General features: G+C 40.2%; 1 protein-coding gene across 1 annotated transcript; it reads right to left on the bottom strand.

Annotated features, from left to right (window-relative positions):
* gtf3c1 (general transcription factor IIIC subunit 1) lies at nucleotides 1-19,891 on the bottom strand. The gene is made up of 40 exons (XM_022738056.1): nucleotides 19,660-19,891; nucleotides 18,304-18,513; nucleotides 17,136-17,312; nucleotides 16,879-17,022; nucleotides 16,602-16,698; nucleotides 16,396-16,519; nucleotides 15,951-16,127; nucleotides 15,397-15,512; nucleotides 14,721-14,773; nucleotides 14,265-14,614; nucleotides 14,019-14,078; nucleotides 13,711-13,841; nucleotides 13,015-13,139; nucleotides 12,761-12,914; nucleotides 12,421-12,524; nucleotides 12,041-12,171; nucleotides 11,510-11,896; nucleotides 11,207-11,352; nucleotides 10,460-10,557; nucleotides 10,280-10,376; nucleotides 9,819-10,002; nucleotides 9,572-9,668; nucleotides 9,315-9,447; nucleotides 9,126-9,213; nucleotides 8,763-8,824; nucleotides 8,191-8,299; nucleotides 7,950-8,092; nucleotides 7,533-7,675; nucleotides 7,358-7,442; nucleotides 7,154-7,266; nucleotides 7,002-7,061; nucleotides 6,812-6,905; nucleotides 6,405-6,577; nucleotides 4,741-5,364; nucleotides 3,970-4,109; nucleotides 3,262-3,366; nucleotides 2,881-3,173; nucleotides 1,427-1,980; nucleotides 1,123-1,309; nucleotides 1-473 (listed from the first exon to the last, which is right to left on the bottom strand). The coding sequence occupies exons 1-40, from the start codon at nucleotides 19,878-19,880 to the stop codon at nucleotides 261-263; spliced, it is 6,702 nt and encodes a 2,233-aa protein (XP_022593777.1). The 5' UTR covers nucleotides 19,881-19,891; the 3' UTR covers nucleotides 1-260.
* Between the last annotated feature and the right edge of the window lie 813 nt (nucleotides 19,892-20,704).

The following is a 20,704-nucleotide window of genomic DNA, read 5'->3' on the forward strand; positions in this document are numbered from 1 at the left end:
TGACCACAAAAAAAAATTATTTTTAATTTTAGAACAAAAATAACAACAAAAAGTACAAGAAACCCCTGTTCTGTAAAACCAGAATTGATGACATGACACTTTTTGTAAAATCACATTATTTAGGTTTCACAACGGCCTGATACAACTTTTTACTCAGCTTCTTGAAGCTTCAGCTTCAACAGCCTTATCGTGCACCTAACCTGATGCCAGGTCAAGCCAGGTAAGGCCACGCGCAGGTCGTGTGAGGTGGATGAAGACTTTCACGGTATACAGTAGTTCCAGTGACGTTCGTTGGGTAACACCTGGCTGAGCCGCAGGCAGCAGCTGATGGTGGGCTCATAAAACACTGTGTCTGGTTCCTCAATCTTCACGTCCGTCTCCCTTCTTGTCTGGTGCACGGAGCGAGTGAACAGTGAGGGTTTAGGACCTTTAACCAGAGTTTTCTTCGTCACGCAGCCCATGTCTATAAGTGCCTACAGAGGAGAGAGGGAGGGTGATACAGTGGGAGTGGTGAATCAGTCATTTGTAAACCTGGTTTTAACAGTGTCACTTGCTTGATTTCCGTGTCATTGATTACTGTCAAACAATTATTGAACAGTTATCAATGACAGCAAGGAACACAAATATTGGGAGTAGAAAGAAGTTATCATCCACTTAAGAGAATTCCTGAAACTTAAGTAAAATAAAATATGCATGTCGACATACTACGTCTGTGAAAACACATTCAAGAGATGTGACAACATCACATAATTAATCCATTTCCAATACTTTCTCTTTTCAGCCACACTGCTGATCGATGTTAACCTATTGTCAACAAAACTCAACCTTCCCTGACGTTTTCACTCTCAACGCCTTCTTATTAAGTGAAGTCTGAAATACTTTTAATTTGAAAATTCTACAGGAAGTGTTGAGTTTCATTCATGGTAGTTTAACAGGGAAAAGGAAAAGTGCTGCTGCACAAAGTGGGATAAGGACTGTGGAAATGGAAAAACACAATGAATTTATGAAAACAACACATTAACCGAGGAGCAGGAGCCTGGTTTTCTCTGCCACTCTTTCAGAGTATTGAAAGTATTGTAAAATAAAACGTCAGCCTACGGGTGTGAGAGTATTTCTGTTTACCTGCATGAGGTCCAGCACCGCCATTGGCTGCAGCACATCTTTGTAATGTTCCACCAGCGTCTGCTGTGTGAGTCCGGGTCGGGACATGATGTGGTAAAGAGTGGCCTCCAGCATGCCCTTACACACCTGCCGGTTCAGCGTACCATCCACCATGCGCCACGGCCGGCTGATGAAACTCACATTTTCACTGTGTGAGGTTGATGATGACAGTGATGGAGATAGAAAGAAAAAGGAGTTTAGATACAGGAAAGGAAAATGCACGGTTAACTGCAATAAGATTATTGGGATCACAGTCTGTACTTACTCAACATTAAGGGGAGAGCATGCGTCTTCATCTCTTTCAGAATGTATACTGTCCTTTCTGACTCTCTGCTCTCTCTCTTCTTCCTGTCCCTCCTCAGTTTCCATCTTCTCCTGTCCAGCATCCTCCTTCGCTTCCACTTTATGGTGCGTCTGTTTTCCTCCCTCCTCTTCTTTCGAGTCCAGCTGTTTGTCTCCACTCCCCACATCTGCACTCTCTTTCTGCTTTTCCAGCTGTGCTTCATCGTTCAGTTTCTCTCTTGTTAAATCGCTTGACCCTCCCTCCATGTCCTCTTTGTCTTCGCTCTCTTGTCTGTCCACAGCAGGTTTTTTGGCTGGTGGTTCCTCTGCCATGTGTTGTCCTTCTAGCCTGGGCCTCTTGCGCATGAAGGGGATGTGGTGCTCGTTCTCCAAAAATGGGAGTTTGTCAGATGTGAAGCGTGACTGGGACCATTGCTTGGTGTTTACAGTCAGCAGCCATGGTTCAGCATGCTGTGTGAGCACCCAACGGACACCCAGACCCCCAGCTTTCACCACCTGGCCTTCTTCTTGTAAATCCTAGAGCAAAATAAAACAAAAAAACATCAGATCAGACAACCACAGAGAGAAAGAAGAAGCATTCATTTCAATGTCTTCTACATGGATCATCAGCTGGTGAGGATGCTGACTTTCTCATTTGCGACTTTAGCCTCAGTCTTTCAGGATTATATCATGTAGCCACCAAGTGCATATTAAAGACCCTTTTACCGGGTTCTCCTTTTAAAATGAGCAAGATGATCTGGAGTCTGCTGGAGAGTTTTCAGCCAACTCATGGAGTTAGCATTAATCAGCTGGCTAGCTACAGCAGCTAACATCTGTTAGTGACTGCTCTTATTTTAGCCAACAATCGGTGGTTATCAGCCAGAAGCAGCTTTTGTTTATTTCTGTTTAAAACCAACGGACCATTGTTTCAAATATTACTACGTATTCCAAGTTGTATATCTGCCGCTGTTATCATTTGACAGGTTTCCATCTAAAATTTTGCAAAAATTTTAACCCAATTTCCAGAAAATCAGCAAAAGAAAATGCGAATTAACGTGCATTTCCATCCATGAGAATATCTGGAGCTGGGAGAATAAGCATAAACAGTCTGTGGAGCCAATTCCTCAGCCGGGTGTCACAGAGATGACACAAGTGCAACTAAAGGAGCTCCAGTCAAACCTCAAACAAACAGAATCATTTCTGTTCGTTGCTGCAAACTGCTCCAATTTTATCATCTCTTCAGTGGAAGCTTCAGTTTAAGTCACAAGCTTCATGTATCTTATGATTAATTCGTTAACTTTTTCATGATATTTCATCTGGGTTTTTTCATATGACTAGAAGGCTTGACAGACGTAGCAACAACAAGTAACAGGGTGGTGTGTCTTGAACGTTACAACAAGTCCAGTCCAGTTCTTTAACAGCTATGCTTGTGTTTACCTTCATGTACTGCTGCAGGCTCCTGGTGCGTCCGGACTGTGGCTCCTCCAGGTGTGTGTGAGCCTGGTAGAGATCATGCACGTCCAAGCCATTCTGACCAGCTTCAGCTAAGCTCCTCCTCAGCTGAGCCCATGCTTCTATATCCTGAGGAGTGTATCCTCTTTGCTGAATCAAAAGCCTGTCACACTCCTCCACACTGTGTGAAGAGGAGGAGGAGGGGGAGCAGACGGTGTAGGTGAGGATGGAGGGCAGCAGGGATGGACCACATTTAGTCAGGTCCAGTGGGGGAGAGTCTATAAATGAAAGAAAAAAGGAAATCAAGAATTATTTTTTGCAGATCAAAAATCTGTTTGTACATCTTTTGAGTGTTTTGATACTTACTCTCCATAGTGAACATGTTGTGAGCAGGTGTGCTGCGCAGCTGCAACTTCATAATGCACGACTCCACCACAATGTTGTCATTGGTGTTGAGGTTACGTAGTTTGACTAGAAACAAAACAAAAACAAAACAAAATTTTTTGACAAATCTGAATAGGACTACGACCAACAGTTATATTCACTGCAAACTTAATTTAATTGCAAATTCAAATCAATAAATTATTGACCATCAGTCCAAAACGCTAAGATATTAATTTTAACTGACATAAATTTGAGACAAACTCTCACATTCAAGAGGCTAAAATCAGATTACTTCTTGATAAACAACTTTTCAATTATTAATCAATTGTCAAAACTGTAATCTTCTGTCGATCAACTAATCAATTATTGACTATTTGTTTCAGCTCTCGATCTAAATATACAAAAGAGCACAATTGTCTGTAAATCAAGAACTCCAACACTTTGGGTTGTGTTCCTGTAAATAAATCATTTATAGATGTATATAACAGCTTTTAAAAGAGGGATTATCTTGTTAATATGTATTTAATATGTTTTACCATTTCATCACCTACGGTACTGTTACACTTGTTGTCCAAGGTCATATAAACCAAACTTGGCTTTGTGCCATCCACCCGGCATAAGTGAGACAAATTTACACATTATATATCTACAGAAAACATTCAGCTACAAAGTAGAAAGTTCAAACTGTACCGATGCCTGGGCAGCAGTATCCTCGCATCATCAGGTAGTTGGTGTGTGAGGCCTGATGTGCCTTCACCTCCAGCTTCTTTCTCCCCTCACACTCCTCACCGTCGTAATCATCGTCATCCTCTTCCTCCAGTGCTGCCATACTAAAAGGCCACAATTCCCCTCAAGTTAGATTTTCAAAGAAATCTGAACAGATCATGGCTGCAACTAACAGTAATATATTTTAATATGATGATTATTTTCTGATTCAATCAATCAATTAATGATAATACAGAAATGCCAGTATTCAATTCACTGTCACAGAAAACCCGCAACTATTCACATCTGAGAAGCTGTAACCTGAATCTCTGGCATTTTTGCTCAATAAATCAACTGATTAACTTTCTGTCAGTCAACCTGTTGATTAATTGATAACAGTTCCAGTTTAATTCAATTGTATTTGTATAGCGCCAAATAACAATATTCATTATCTCAAAGCACTTTACAGGGTAAGGTCAAAGTCAAGAGAGAGAAGCAAGAGAGACCAGGAACAGCTGTATATAATGATTGTTGATTGTTACAACAAAAAAAATAATAATGATAATAGTAAAAAGTTCTAATGTGGTGCACAAAACATGCAACACTAATTCCACAACAGAGAGTACAACAGAAAGTATGTTTTAGTAGGTGTAGTATATTAAAAAAAACTTGATTAGAAGTTATTGTAGGCATATTTTAATAAAATAATAAAGCCATGTCATGAATGAAGAACTAATAACATGAACAGTGTCTCACCTCTTGACCACATCGTTGTCCACCAGGTTGCTGTCCACCACCACCATCTGTTTGGGTATGGACACGTACACGCTCAGCAGCCCCAGAGACATCAGGCTGAGACTGATCACACAGGCGCCACCTGGAGAGTCCAGAGAGAACTGCAGCATGTCAGACACATCCGGAGGATCCTCTGGGACTTTGGGTGCTGTGTTCGAAGCTGCAGCCTCTACTGATGGCTCTTCTTTGGGCAGATGATCGTCTGTCTGCTCCCTGCTGGACGGATCTTCAGCAGAGGAGGCTGTGAGGCAATCTTCTGGGTTTAACTGTTCATCTGTTTTGTTCATGTCTACATCCATCAACTTTGGTCTTTGGTCGTTCTCTCCTTCCTTTGTGGACTCAGTATTTGGTTGTACCTCTGGTTCACTCTCTGGTCTGCCTTCAGCCTTTCCTCTGCTTTGTTTTTCTTTTCTTTTAGACCCTGTTTTTCTCTCCAACCCTCCATTACCGTTCTCTGACCTGTTTTCAGTTTCATGGTGAAACACAGTAAGAGGTCTGTCGTCTCTTGTCCCGTTGTTAATGATATTCCTCAAGAAGCGGAAGGAATCGGTGCACAGCGAGTGAGGAAAACGCCATGAAAAACATCTGTATGGGAAACAGCGGGAGAGTAATTTTGATTGATTGATATAATTTAACTGTGAGGTTTGAACATGTGTTAGAAAAGAGATTTACAGAGGTGAAAAAAGAGTTTGAAAATACCCGAAAGACATGGCACCAATTTCCTAAAAGTTTTTAGTTTTCATCATATTATTCTGATTTCATACGTCTGCTACAGAAACTACCATTTACCAATAACACTAAACGGTGGTTCAGCAACTATAACTGAAACTGGAGACCTCTAGCTGAAATGTAGTGAGAGTTCCTAAAAGAGTTTCTAAAACTGCTTTTAAATCCCATGTAAATGCAATAAGGTTATTCACTGATTAGATGCCTGTTAAACCACTTACATTCTCTAATAATGAGACACTCTAATCCTGACCTTTTGTTTTCCTCGTGTGACTTAAGGTATTCAATTTCTTTTAAATTTTTTGTTTGTCTTTATAGCTGGGAAAATATGAAGGCAGCTGGAAAATGACAAAGGAAAACTGAGGTGAAATTGTTTTGAGATGGTACTGCACTGTATAAGATGCTTAAAATCTAAATAAAACCTAAATTTAATTGCTCTTCCATAAGCTATAGTTCATCAGTAACTGACCGTACAGTGTACATTCAATATGCACAGTTTAGTACAACAGTCCTGTAATAAATCCTCCTTCAGGAAGGTTATAACTTTCTGTTTTTGTTGAAACTGTTTGATCATTTTGGAGGCTGCAGTATGTGGTGGAATTGTACTGCATAATACTAGTGTTTAATAGAATAATAGAGCGAGTTTCTATTCTGTTTTTATATCAATGAGGATAAGATAAATAAGAGAAACACCTTTCTTAGACTGCATTAGTTGAACTAAAAACTGAATTCATGATCATTTCCTGTCAATAAATGAAAGCGGCAGCATTTATCTTCGCATGGTCCCTTATGATCAAATCAAATAAAATGATAAATGATAGAACAGTGGGGTTTTGCAAGCTTCGGAGAAAGAAGTAATTATGAGTAATGACAATATGTTCCCTCAGGTGGTTGTGTACCTGTAGTAGGACTGGGACAGCTGGTAGGACATGGGCAGGATGGGAAGCGCTCGGTTCTTCTTTGGCCCAAATGGCTGATTGACACGACGGCGGTTAACCAGACCTCTCTTCCTGCATTGTATGAAGACTTGGCACAGCAGCTCCTGGTTGTACCTACTGTACATGTGGAAGGTCTAAGAGCAGAGACAGAGCAATCATAAGTCTGCGAGTGTTTTGTGTTTGTGAGTGTAGAAGGAGAGGAGAGATGAAAAGGGCAGCTTTAAAAAGCAGCTCGTAATTTTTAACATTTATTTCTATTTTACGTGTTTTCACGGTGGTCTGTTTTATTGTGGAGCATTTTGTGATGTTGCGCTATTGAATGCTGTATTGATAAAACTTTGTGAACAGAGGAATGAAACGGGAGCTACCTGAAAGGATCTGGACGACTTCATCTGACAGTTGGTCATGGCCAGAGTGCTCTGGATCAAGTTATGCAACACTATGGCGTGAATGTCGTCTGTGCTGCAATGGACAAACGCACACATACAATTAACTGCCAACGCAAGAATCCAAATTCATTCAATAGAAATAAAACTAAAAATCGAACTGAATCGTTACCTGTTGAGAGTATCTTTGTTTGAAACCCACTTTCCATTGTCTATTGTGGAAACCTTAAACCTGTAACACACACATACAGCACACTGTTACATTACACGCTACACTCAGCTACTTGTCCGAAGCCGCCACATCCAACCTCCTCCTTTTCTTACCGCGAGAAGAGCTGCTTTTTCGTGTCAGGCATGGTCATATCACGAGCGCTCATGACAGCGCTGAACTTCTGCCTGAGAAGCCTGGCGTACTCTGAGAAAGCTTCTGCACAATCCTACAACAACACAGACCGAAATATTCAACTGTGAAGTCATAAAGTCAGTAACAAAACAGCACCAACAAAAAAAAAAAAAAAAAAAGCCCACCTCTGGTTTATCAGGATCACCAGGTTTCTTCTCCTCCAACAGTTTCATCAGAGATTTGTCCTGGTAAACCTCAGCCAGACAGATCCTGCAGCGCACAACTTTGGATGAGTGACACTTCAGGAAGTGTTTAAAAGTGTTTAAAAGTGTTTTAAAGCGCGTCTGAATCTGTAGCAACCTGTAGTTCAGAAGCGTCTGAGGATTTTTGAGGATGTATCGCGAGCGACGTCCGACAGCAACCGATGTTTTATCCATCGACATCTCAAACTCTGTGTGGAGCAGGTCTCTCACACCACAGTGAGGTATGAAGGGCCTTTTCAACTGCAACACATCAACAATATACTGTATGTTTCCTTTGCAACGGCTAAATAAAGGATAAATAGTAGTAACACAAGAAGATACCTAATTATATATATATATATATATATAATTAGGTAAGACAAAGAGTTTATTGTAATGTTATGTTACTGACCTTAGACTAAAAAAAACATATAATGAATCATAAAAAATAAAACCCAATTAATCCAAAGATGTTTATGCTAAATGTACTCACCTGTGTTTTTTAGTGTGTGTGTGTGTGTGTGTGTGTGTGTACCTTGCTGTTGAGCAGGTGTGAGGCCACGCTGCAGAGCATCATCAGTGAGTCTTCCTGTACAGACCAGTAGACTCGTTGTCTGGTCATCATTTTCAAAGCTCGGTGGTCCGCCTCGTCGTGGGCAGGGGTGCGCTTCTTTGGCTCTTTAAGGCAAAACAACAAACACGCACACAGACTGTCAGCTTTCCTTTTCCAGTCCATCAGACACATGCGTTTACTTTCATGTTTAGCTGTCCTGCACCTTTCTTCTTCTTGCGTGGGACCTTGACAACCTCCTTCTTGCTTCTCTTCCTCTTCTGTTTCTTTCCACCGACCACCCTCTGGTTTCTGGAAGCAGGCTCTATATCCACCTGGTTACGAAGACACAAGCACGAGAAACATTGCTTGAAGCCTCTGCTCTTTGTTCTCATCTGCAGTGGTAAACAAAACCTCACTAACCCAACATTGTTTAAAAATAAGTGCAAGTCTATTACTCTCCACTACTGACACTTTTTGAGACAGGGCATGTGAGCAAATTCTTATAACATTCGGGGCAATCAACCGTGCTCACTGCTGAGTGACAATGATCATAACAGACTGATAATGTATTGAAACAGATGGTTAATTGTTTTGAAAATGACATCTTCAGTGTAAAAAGCTCCTTTAACATTGTTATTGTCATTTTCTAATTAGGTAAATATCGGAACAAGAAATTGTACTTGCTGGAGCCGACACAGCTGCAGTTAAACAAAACTGTTTATTACAAGCGATGTACCGATAATAAACCTAATTATAATAATAAAATAATGAAATGAAAATGACAGAACCTTATACCTCAATATTTTCTATCAGCAGTGGTCGCTTGGTGGTCACATATCGAGGTGTAGTCATTCCTCCTGTTAAACAGACGTATAAAAACTATGTCATTGATGAGTAGGGCACAGTGACAGTGACAGTGCGGCTCTAATAGCTCTTCTCTCTCCTCAAAGCCAACACAAGAGTGTGCCTCAACACAAGATTGAAATTAAAATAGCTGCATAATGACACCATCAATGAGACTCTAATATAGTGTTATATCTGTATCCATTCACCTGTTTTAGGGATTGTTAATGCTGGATTAAAGCAAGAAGTCACACAGACCTATTAAAGCTTTGTTACGACTGGACGCAGAAATTCATTATGTTCAAAGTGACTCACCGGCTTTAAGAGCAATCCTAAGAGCATTCTTACTCAGCAAGCTCTTCAGTCTGATCTTGTTTTCCTTCGCTTCCAAACCGGCTGAGCTCTTAAAAAAGAAAACAAACAAACAACTGATACATGTGCCCAAAATGCCAAAAGCACACAAACACACACTGTCCATGTTCACCTGTGTTTTGTATTATTTACCGATTTGACAGAAAGTAGGTGATTCGTCCACAACCAGTTCCTTTTAAGATGAGCAAAAAATTCAGAGTCCAGACCTCCTGCTCCTTTACCGTCTCCTGGTAACGACCCGTCATCACACACCTCACGACTGCCCCTGTGTGTGTGTGTGTGTGTGTGTGTGTGTGTGTGCGCAGAGAAACATAATATTTTTTAAAACCTGAAAAAAAAAAAAAAAAAGTGGAAAAGAGGAAAAGTAGAAAAAGTCTCACTGCACTTACTTTAGCAGGTATGACATTCCTACAAACACGCTGCGGTCTTGCACAAAAGAAGGAGCAGAGTCGTCATCTGTCACGTTTCTCTTACTACGGATTACCCCTGAAAAACAAACAAACAAACAAACAAAGAGACAGAAAACGTCTTAAAAAGGTGACGTTACATTTCTCCATATGGTTGCCAGCGCTGTGAGTGATTCTGCTTTTATAAGTGTGTGTGTGTGTGTGTGTGTGTGTGTGTGTGTGCATGTACCCAGTGGTGTATTGAGGCAGACACACATCAGGTCGAACCAGTAGTTTTCAACATCCTCATGAGTGTTGAATGTGTACTGGCGCCTCTCGAATGGTTTGTCAGCTAACTCTGTGACCAGCCAGTAGTGAGGCTCAGCGTTGGTGGTGTCAACGATGGTGGTGTGACGTCTCAGGTACACAAACACCTTTATATAAAGATATAAAAAGAGAATTCAATTAAAACGTTCATGTTTTATTCAAAGCACACACTATAAATATTCTAAATCGTGTATAGATACATTTACAGATATTGATATTTGTCTGTTTGAATGTAAACAGTGAATAAAAGCCAAATACAAGTCAGTGGACTATTAGAGGATCAAAGCAGCAGTACGATGATGATGATGATGATGATGATCTATTCTTAATCCTCTGTGTTTGTGTTTGTGTTTGTGTTTGTGTTTGCACTGACAGACTGCGTACCTGATCTTTCTCCTTGAACTTCTCCAAAGGACCAAACTGCAGCAGACCCATGTAGACCAACTTCTGCAGGTTCTCATGAAATGAGAACAGGTATTTCCTGGTATGAAGAGCCCATAGACACTCAGTTCAGAATCACAGTTGTGATGCGTTATAGAGAGAGCGAAGGAGAAAGAAAGTCACCGTTTATAAAGCAGCTGTCTTCTCATTCTGGCGGGCAGCGATCTAACAAGATGGTGTTGCTTCACAGGGTCGTTGAGATATTCCTCCAGTCCATCCACCTGCGGACACGAGTGTTTTTATGTCGTGCATCCTCATGCATTACAAGTTTCTACAAGAAATGGGCCATCAACAATATCTCATATGTATCCACATGTCCAACTTATGAGGCATAACAGAATCTACATTAAGGTGCCAGTTTATTAGGTCCACATATTCATATAATATATTATCACCACCATTTGTGTTGTTGAGTCCAAAACAGCCCCAAGATATTCAGTTTATAATGAAATATAACAGAGAAAAGCAGAAAATCTGTTTATTTTCTGTCAACAACATGACAGTATTATTTGTTGTTTTTCCAGTAAGAACAAGTCAAATCATGTTTGTTTTTAGGCTGTCGGCCACAAAGACATTATTACTGTTAGGACTCACTCTTCCCTTGTTCTGTGCAGGTTTTCAACAATAAAATCAAATGTTTAAGTATGTATAACGTTTACAATGGTACCGCAGCAGCTGCAGTGTTCCTTCAAGAGGCAGATTGAGACGACAGAGTAATTATATAAATGTAATATTAAAATTTAAAGCTTTCTTACAAATCAAAGTGACACCATGTCGACATAATTCTTCAGACACAACTACTATACAGAAAAGTTAAGTGAAATAACTGCGTAACATTGTTTCATAAAACAGAAGGAAACGTGAGCTCACCTTATAGTTGATCTGTATGACCTGAATGAAGATGGAGAGAGGCAGACAGAGGAGCAGGTCGCCCACCATCGCCCAGCCGCCGCTAAACTCTTTGTGTGCACGGACAGGAGGAATGAACTTCTTCCACGACTCTTCATCAGTGTAAACTATCAGAGACAGACAGAAGATTACAGTAAAACCAAAGCGTGTAGATAGGAAACTCTGAAAGAGCAATTTTTGTCCCAATAATTAAAATAACTACTGTACCCACATTCACTAATACTCGCTACTACACATACATAGCTCCACTCATGATGCTCTCACCTTTCAGGTCAGACTGAGAGCGACCAGGTGCTGATTCATCCGTCTGCTCCTCCTCTTCATCACCTGATGTCTCGTCCAATTTAGACACAGCTGAATCTGCAATTTGTGGCTTCTGGGAGCCGGCGGCAGCTTTTTCAGGCAACTGTGTCTGTCGGTCTGTGTTTGTGGAGTTTTGTGCGTCTTTCAGATCCTGTTTTTCATGCTTGTCTTGGTGTTTGGCTTCAGGATCAGAGCTGCACAAGTTTGCTGGCGTTTCGCCGGTTGAGTCAGAGCTGGTGGAGTTGTGTCTGAGTGGGTGTCCGTACATCAAGTACCACAAGAAGTTGTGAACAACACGCAGACGATGCATCTTAGGCTGGAAGCCGAAAGTCTTACCCAATCCTCGAACTATAAAACCAGAGAGAGGCAGAAGACCAAGAACAAAACAATGGATAAGTGACACATAATTAGAGGAGGAAGAAAAATCTATCAATGAATATACAGTCATTCAGTCCTCCCCTTTGTACTCTGTGGTATACAATCAAACAGAACCTGTAGTGGGCTTGAACTCCTTCTCGTTCTTAAGGACTGCTCTCCTCTTGTCAGCCTTGCTATTTGGGCCTGCGCTCGCCTCTTCAGACTCTGATTCTTGTTCTCTCATTTTCTCTTCAGCGTGCTGCAGACTGAGGCACAGCAGAGGAAAAACAAGAGGCTGGATCAAGAAACAGGCTACAGGAAATGTCCCATGGTTATAAACAACAGACCGATAATAAGTCAGGGTTGAGTATGCAGTACACAGTTACACTGAGAAACTGATAAAATGAGGTAAAGTCTCTGGAGTCAGACAGTGGGAACGAGCTAACATACAGTATACTACTCAGACATTCTGGATTCCTCCCTGACTTGTTTTAAAATATTTAGTTTACACTCACCGTACGGCCGAGTAAGAGCTGGAGATTTTGAAGCGGACCTGCTCGATAACTCTGTGCACTATGTCATCGTTGGGCTGAATGGACGGATGAACAACCATCTCAACCTGCAGGTGCAAGAACGTCAGACAGACAGAGGAGGTGAGGGGTGGGGGGTAGTAATATAAAACGTATTATTTCTTTTCTAGTCTCCACTCTGTGTAATTGTATCTGCTAAAAATAATCTGACTGAGTAGTTAAATTAAGTTTATTTTACCACAGGGAGCGGATGTAATGAAAGAGAAAAGATATGGAGTCAGGTATGGAAATGACCATCAAGGTGTGGCGTGGCGTGTGCTTGTACCTTCTTGGTGATCCCATCCTGTATGACAGTGGTCGTGTAAATCTTAAGCAAGCCTTCTCTGGACAGACCGTGGACGAGACGTAAAATAGTTTTCTTGCAGCACTTTGAGCTGACTCCATCCTGCTTTTCTTCGTCATTGATCATCTTCTGTAATCTGGAGAAAGACAGCATGTTGACCTGTTTTTTTGTTTCCTTTTCTATTGTACGATAAAATGCTTTGGAATAAACTGATAGAACATTTGAGACAAACTGACGGGAAAAGACCCTCTATGATTTTGAAGTTGCGCACAGCCTCGACGATCAGGTTCTTCCTCTTCAGCAGGCGGTACGTCTCATGAGACCTCTCCAAAGACTTTTTGGGTTTTTTTGGACTGCGGGTCTGAAGGAGGTGGATAGAGCCGTTACTTTCATCTACTCATCTCAAACAGACTGCCTTCAACCTGGGCCCCATTCTTCACATGTGGATAACTGATCCAGATTAGATCGTTGATGGTTTGACATAAATCTGGATTATCTGGTTCTTCAAAGCTGGTTTAAAATTTAACTGAAGCCTTCAGCCCCTGCAAAAGTGCAGCTTAGTGACAGTTCGCTGTATCAAGACCAAGACGTTTCAGGGTGAATCCCATACGTGAACACAAACATTTTCAGATACAAATCTCTCGTTTTCTTGAAGAATTGTTGATATAATTATGATTTTGGATGAGAAAATGCAGGTTATTGAGAAATCATTACGATCTGCTGACGAAATTAGTTAATTACCTTTTCTATCTATACCTATACACATGATAAAATATAAAACTAAATAAAAGTTTGTACCAATCCAGATGTTGAGATACTGACACAAGACATAAACTCAACCGAAAAAAGTTCTTCTACCAAAAAAGCCAGAGCAAGAACATCGAGTTCTAGCTGGAAAAAACAAACCAGTGAAAGCAACTCATCAGACTGACCTGCTCCTCACGAACATCTTTAACAACCACAATGTTGTTGTCTGCTGAGTGACTGGCTGATGCCGCGCTCTGAGGTAAAGAACTGGCAGGAGTCAAGTTGGATTGTTCTCCTTCCTCAGTTGCAGCTTGCTCTGACAGAAGAGACAATAACTGTGATTAAACAGAATAAGGAGGAATACATATAAAATACTGTATCATGTCAAAGAAAGTATGAAACGATGCTGCAAAGGCCAGTTGTGAGAGGTAAAATACCTCTTAGCCACACTTCTGTTGGCTGTGAATGACGTGTAGCAGTTGAGGCAATTTACCTGTGTTGAGAACATCAGGTGCCACCCTCGTGTTGGATTCACTGCGTGCCGAGGTTTCACCTGAAGGATGACAGAAATTTAAAAAAAGAAAGAGGGTGAGACAACATAAAGAGCTGTAATTAAACCAGCTCTTTTGATTATGACAAGTTGGGATAATTATGAGAGTTTAAATTTTGGCTAAAACAGTCCTTTTTAAATGATATCTGTTCTGAAATGTGCACAGGGTTAATGAGGAGTCACATTTACCCGGTGTAGGTTGTACTTGGTCGGTCTGTGTCTGCTCCGTTGTCTCACTGCCTTTCCTCCCTGTCGTCTTTCCTCTTGCTCCTGACTTTCCTCTTACTTTACCTCTGCCTCCATCCAACCCTTCATCACTACATGTCTGCCCAGCCTCCATGGCACCTTTGTCTCCTTCTCCACCTGCTTTCCGAATCTTTTTTGTTTCAGCGCTTCCTTTCGCTGTCGACTTTGAGGATGATGGCGTTTCAGGGGTGGCAGGTGCAGCATGTGATGCTTGTGGTGCAGACGAGTAGAGGAGTTTCTTGCGTTCCTGCTCCTTTGCAAACAGCTGGAGCTGATCGCTCACACCCACACACCTGTCGAGAGAAGTGAGCAGAACAATAATATTGATGCTATAGTATCTGATATAATGAGGTGTTAAAATAAGAATTTAGAAATATATTCTCATTTATAGATACACACTTATGGCTGATAAATTTTGTAGTCCTCTGCCGACCCTCATCCTCCATGAACCCCTGCAGGGTGAAAGACATCACACACATAAAACTGAAACACTTTTACATCATAATAAAATGGTATGTAATCAAATAGCCCTGAAGGTTGAATCAATACACTGAAATTTTGACCAGATGATGGTGCTAGATGAAACGTTCAGGGACCACCAAAGTGATTACAATCCATCCTGAGGGGTAACATGAACATCAGATGGGGGGTTCATCACAGCGTTTCAAAGAGGAAGGCTTTTCTTTCGGGTGGTTGACCTCTGCTGTTTTGTTTTGTTTTTTTAAATGATCTGTTCGTGTAACAATTACAACGGATTTCAGTTTCAGGTTCTTTATGACCTTTTTAACTTGTTGTTTTCTGGATAATAATTTGGAACAGTGTATTTTGTGTTTTTACCAAAATATAAAAAACAATCTGCTGTCCAATCAGTAGTTTCTGCTTGTAAGAACATCTACACTGTAATATCATTTTTGAGGATAAAAAAATAAATAAAAATCAACAAACATGGCACCTACATAATAATTTGGACCATTGTGGACTAGAAAGTCTTTTTGCTAAGGAGTAAATTTAGTTATTTTTTTGTTTCCAATATAGAAAAAAATGTGGAAAAAACTGTTTACAGCCTGAAGCTTACCTTAATTAAACCATCCCTCTCCAGTCTTCGGCAGAGCATACGAGACTCCAGTTTACCAACGTTCATTCTGTACCCGATACCAGTCTTAGGTATTCCCTTTGTGCCAGAGGATAACACTGCATGACAACAAAAAAGAATTGATGCAATAATCATTTGGAGGTTAGAAAAGTTATTTGCATAATTACAGTGTAATCCATAATTTCTTGGACAATGTTAATTTTGTTTGATGACTCTGTCCTTTTGAACATTGGATCTGAATAGAAACCACGGATTTGAGGATTAAGTGCTGACTTTAAGAATTAAATAAAAGGTGAAAAACATGAGAAGAGTTTCCTCAACAACATCTACATTTCATCTGCAATAATCTGGAGCACTCTGGAAAATGTGTCACTTTTGCATTTCTGGACTGCGGTGGACAACCTGGTGGATAACCCCATGTGCTTGTTTCTGCCACTGACAAAATCAAATTTACAACAACTTGAAGCCTTTTAAATCTAATCGCTTTATTTTCCTGGATTTCCTGTTTCTCGAGAGAAGGCATTGATGAACCGTACCGATGTGATAGGCCTGTGTCAGCACATCCTTCTCCATGATTCGCGCCTCTTGAGGGAAAGCTCCTCTTCTTGCTCCGGAGTCATCTTCCTCGTCCTCATCATCATCGTCATCATCAGTGACACCCTTCCTTGAATAAGGCTTCAGCAGCCTCAAACAGCGCACAAGCACTTTATTCCCTGGGAAACACAAGTACGATAACTCAGTGCTCGTGTCAGGCATATGGCAATAACATATAATACCTATAATATGCATTTCTGCATCAAAAATAATGTTTGTAAATTCTTTTATTTATTACATCACTTTATTAGGTTACACTTTATTTGGATAGTCTGCCTACAGAGAGTTTACAAAGTATTTGTAACATTTCAAAAGACTATTAGTTAGTTCAATTAGTACAATTCAACTGTTTCACTAACTCTCACTGGTGCTTCGGGGGCATGTTACCTTTTTTGGTGGTGCAGGGCCCAGCGCTGGGATCCAAGTCCTCCAGAGGGTACTGGCAAAACTCGACCAACTTGGAAGTTCGCATGTATTGACACACACGCTTAAAAGTACTGTCACTCATGTTCTGCAAGAAAACACACTATTATCACCACAGACAGACAGAGGAACACACACAGTCCGACAGACCCTCACAGAGTGATACTCACAAGTTGTTCTTTGAATGTGATCAAAGTGGCAAACTGACCAGGTAACTGCTGGAGGACATTGGACACATACTCCATCAGTATGTCATACTTAGACCTCCTGAAAGAGGAGAAAGGGTTAAGAGGAATTTCTCCAAAAAGAGAGACAAAGACAAAGAAAATCTTAATACTACTTTTACAAAAGCACAAACATTGGCTTTGTTCCCTCATCTTTCCTCCATATGTGCACAACAGTGAAACGCTGTTGAGAGAAAAAAAGAGACGAAGACACTAAACAAACCTGTTTATGTGGAAGCGTTTGAGCAGCAGAAGTATGGAGTGTTGCTGCTGTCCTGACTTCACTCGTGTGACATGAGACTGCATGCTGATGAGTCCATGCTTGACAAGAGACTTCCTCATGTAGTGCAGCTTTCGAGCATCGGTCCTGTTGAAACACAACACTGGCTGTTATGAAACAACTGAAAACATCGGCTTGTGACAAAGCAAACCCAGAACAGTAACGACCCTGAGCTACATGAGTGTGTATGTGTCTCCTACTTGAAAGAGGATCCATGTAGATCACTCTGTAGCTCTCCTTGCCAGCGGGCTCGGCCCACTCTTTCCAACACACAGTAAGAGTCGTCGTTCAGTTTTAAATCGGGATCACTCTCGCTACCGATCAGAGTCCGGAATCGCAGAGACTGAGATGCCACCACAACAAGCTTTCGGCCATACCTGAGGAGGAGGCGGTTAGCAAGAAGAGAAAAAGTGGAACGTAAGACAAATGTACAATTTGCAGTAAACTTATATTATCTCACTTTGGTTCTTGTGATTAATTTAGGATTTGATTAATTTATTGTTTGTGCTCTTTGTTTACTAATTTGTAGGTTTTTGAGTGAAAAATAGTAAAGTCAAAATAGACAATCTGAAATATAGGGTAATTGTTCATTTATCAGAATGCCATTTAAACTAAAAGAGGAAAGTGTACAGGCATACTATAAATACATAAATAAGTATGCATTGAGCTGAGAAGAGTATAATCTGGAATTACAATTAATTCATTTTTCACAAACACTGAATCAGAAAAAACTGTTTTTCTGCTTTAATTAAATTTTTACAATCAGTCAAGGAATCTTACCTGATAAAGGTCTAAAGCCTGTATGTCATAACTAAACAATGCTCAGTATAAGCAGCTGACATTGCTGAGGGTTTCTAGGTGCTTCTAATTTTACTGAATCCATTGCACTTGTAACTAAGACTTGATGGTATTACAGGATTTTTGGTGTGTGTGTTTTTACCAGCAATCTGTAATTAAAATTCAGACTGATTCAAGCAGATTCTATAAATATGTTCACTATCACGTCAATGACTTCTTTAGTTCCAACATTTATTTTTAGCATTTATTAGTATTTAATTAAGAGAAAGGTTGAAAGTTTGCCAACTTTACAACTCTATGCAATTCATTGTTATTATATTATTCTAACCAACCCACTGATAGAGTTATTAAATATTACACAATTCTTTGATAAAATCTAACATTCCTTGCTCCATATCTAATTAATAACATAATGCTTGTTTTCATGGTTCATATGACCTCAATAAAAATCAAAATTTTTCAAATGCAGAATGCTTAAATCAGTGCACATATCAATTTTGTGTGTAGGTGGTGGCTTGTTTGGAAAAAGCTGTTGCTACATTGAATACTTTTCAAACAATATCTACCAACCTTTCCAGAGCCTCCTCCAATTTGACCAATGCGGTGAGGGACTTGGAGCGGACATGCTTAGTGATGTCTATCCTGTCTATGAAGAAGGCACACGAGCCCTGTATCCCATCCTTGTTTTCTAGAATAATATGGACGGGGTAGACATCTTTCTTTCTTTCAGGAAACTTCTGTGCTGTTTCAGTGCCTGCCTCTGGATCAGTGTCTTTAAACCTGAAAACAAACACAGGCATGCACAAAGCACAAAGTCTATGTTATGGCATCCAAACATTAATACAAAGAAGCACATGGACCATGAAATATCCTACAAAGAAAGTTGATTCACTGTCTTTACATTACACCTGTATGTGATTGCTGAACACTTCAAAATAATCTCAAATGATGTCATCTCAGGTTGACATTGTCAAGGTTATTTTTTGGACAGAAAGCCAGTGTTACAAACAAGGATCTTAAGTTTGAAAGATGCCCATGGCACAAAGCAGATGGAGAAGGTGTAATCAAAGATGCTAGTGAGGAAATGTAAGACATAGTATTTTGGGATTTTTATATTTCAGCCTCTCTTGCCTCAATCATCTTAAATATACCTCTGTCCCCAAACTTTACAGAAGTAGAGTAAGGACCAGTTTAAGAATTCCCTTCATTCAAAGGAGCGGAGCACAAACCATTACGAACAATCTCAGACTAAAAGCACACAAAGTTACGTCCATGAAAATGTCCAAAGACTTTGAGCTTCATAATGCATCATGTCAAAATGATCAGTTCAACATAACAGAGATAACAGAAATACCCCTGGCAGAATATATGTATGAAAATGAAAACTGAAACATAACAGCTTGTGTAATCTATCCCTTTTTTCATTAAACATATATTATTCATATATGCTTAGAGTCTATAATGTTGTCATCCTGAGGTGTAGATTCAACTGTAGAATCATTTCGGAGGATATAGTTTGTGGTGCTGTTGAGCTGCATTGCGTTATTCAAATTCATGAGGGTAGGCTATACAACAGATAGATGCTACATTTCAGTTTCAACAAAAACCGAACATAACATTCATGAAGGGAGGATTGTTTGTAAGGATGTTTGTATTAGATTCTGTTAGTTGGCAACTGTGTGTATTTCTTCCAGTGAAGATAGTCCCAATACAAACTTTCTTAAATTTGCACATGGTATTTTTGATCTGTATACTATTGTAACACTGCAAGAGCACACGGTGTCAACCTGCACACTGCTGTTTTTCTGAGGGTTTGTTCTGTGTATTATCTTGTTAGGGAAGTATATAATTCTTTCTAAACACTTCAGTTCAGCTCAGTTCAGTTCGTTCATGTGGACAGAACTGAGCCTTTCATGATAAACTCACCTGTCTGACAACACAACATCCCCTCTCTCCTCTGGGAGCTCATAGAATTTCAGGTCGGTGTTGCTGATAAGTGACCTCCAGATAAGCTCCTTCGTGCAGTCGTCAAACTTGAGGGGAAACCTGGGCAGTCTATCCTCTAGTCGAATCCACAGGGTGGGAATAGTTATCCCATCCAGTCCCTCCAAAGCCACTTCATCCGCGACAGCACTCCACGGGTCCATAGCTTGGCAACTCCTGGGCTAACTCTCTCAGCTAGCTGACATGCTAATATTTACAACTGGCTAGCTACTTAACAGCTTGTGTAGCCGTCCAGGGCTCATAAATTCTCTATACATTAAAGACAGACTATTCGCGTTGCTTCCGCGTCAGATAAACTTGCTAACAAACAAAGAATTTAAAAAAAAAATGAAGAAAAACTTGTTCCCGAAATGTTTCGTCCAACTCCGCTTTCTAACTAGTGCGCGTCTGCGTACGTGTTTACGTCACATTTGAACTTTGACCTCACGTCGTGCGTCAACCAAATATCCTCAGCGTTAACCTATGGCGTTAACTCAGAAAAATAAAATCTACAAGGAGGCGTTCAGGTACAGTTTCTGAATTATTTTCATGCATGCATCAAGAGAAGAACAGATGCTACACTTAAGTCACACATATTTTGTTTAAAAAATACCAACTCAACAGTACAATCACTCCTGAAAATATATATTACTCGGGAAGGCTGGTTTACCAAGCAAAAACCTCAGGTTCACTCCATAACCTTTGGATCTACATGTGATTAATTGAAGCAAATTCATTTTCATCACTGAAGTAAAATATCAGCTATGATATGTCCTCCATCTGGTCTTGTAGAGGGACCCTGTGTCAAAATCTACTTTTAAACCTTAACTGTTTTCTTTATATATATTTCACCGATTTGTTGTAAAAGCTGATTTTATCAAATTGTTTCCATTGTTTCTGAGTATCAAGTAATAAATACATAGAAAACCTGCACCAAGGTAGCATCACTCCATCACAAAAGCACTGTGACGCTGCAACCAACAATTGC

Source organism: Seriola dumerili, unplaced genomic scaffold (genome assembly GCF_002260705.1).
Source record: "Seriola dumerili isolate Sdu_G_001 unplaced genomic scaffold, Sdu_1.0 BDQW01000035.1, whole genome shotgun sequence".
In the NCBI taxonomy this organism is placed as follows: Eukaryota; Metazoa; Chordata; class Actinopteri; order Carangiformes; family Carangidae; genus Seriola; species Seriola dumerili.

Excerpts from the sequence above, each read along its gene's own strand:
- gtf3c1 (XM_022738056.1), bottom strand. The coding sequence starts at position 19,880 with ATGGACCCGTGGAGTGCTGTCGCGGATGAAGTGGCTTTGGAGGGACTG. Across the intron at positions 9,448-9,571 it reads GGAATGTCATACCTGCTAAA|GGGCAGTCGTGAGGTGTGTG; the intron begins GTAAGTGCAGTG and ends ACACACACACAG. Across the intron at positions 1,310-1,426 it reads TGCTCTCCCCTTAATGTTGA|TGAAAATGTGAGTTTCATCA; the intron begins GTAAGTACAGAC and ends AACCTCACACAG.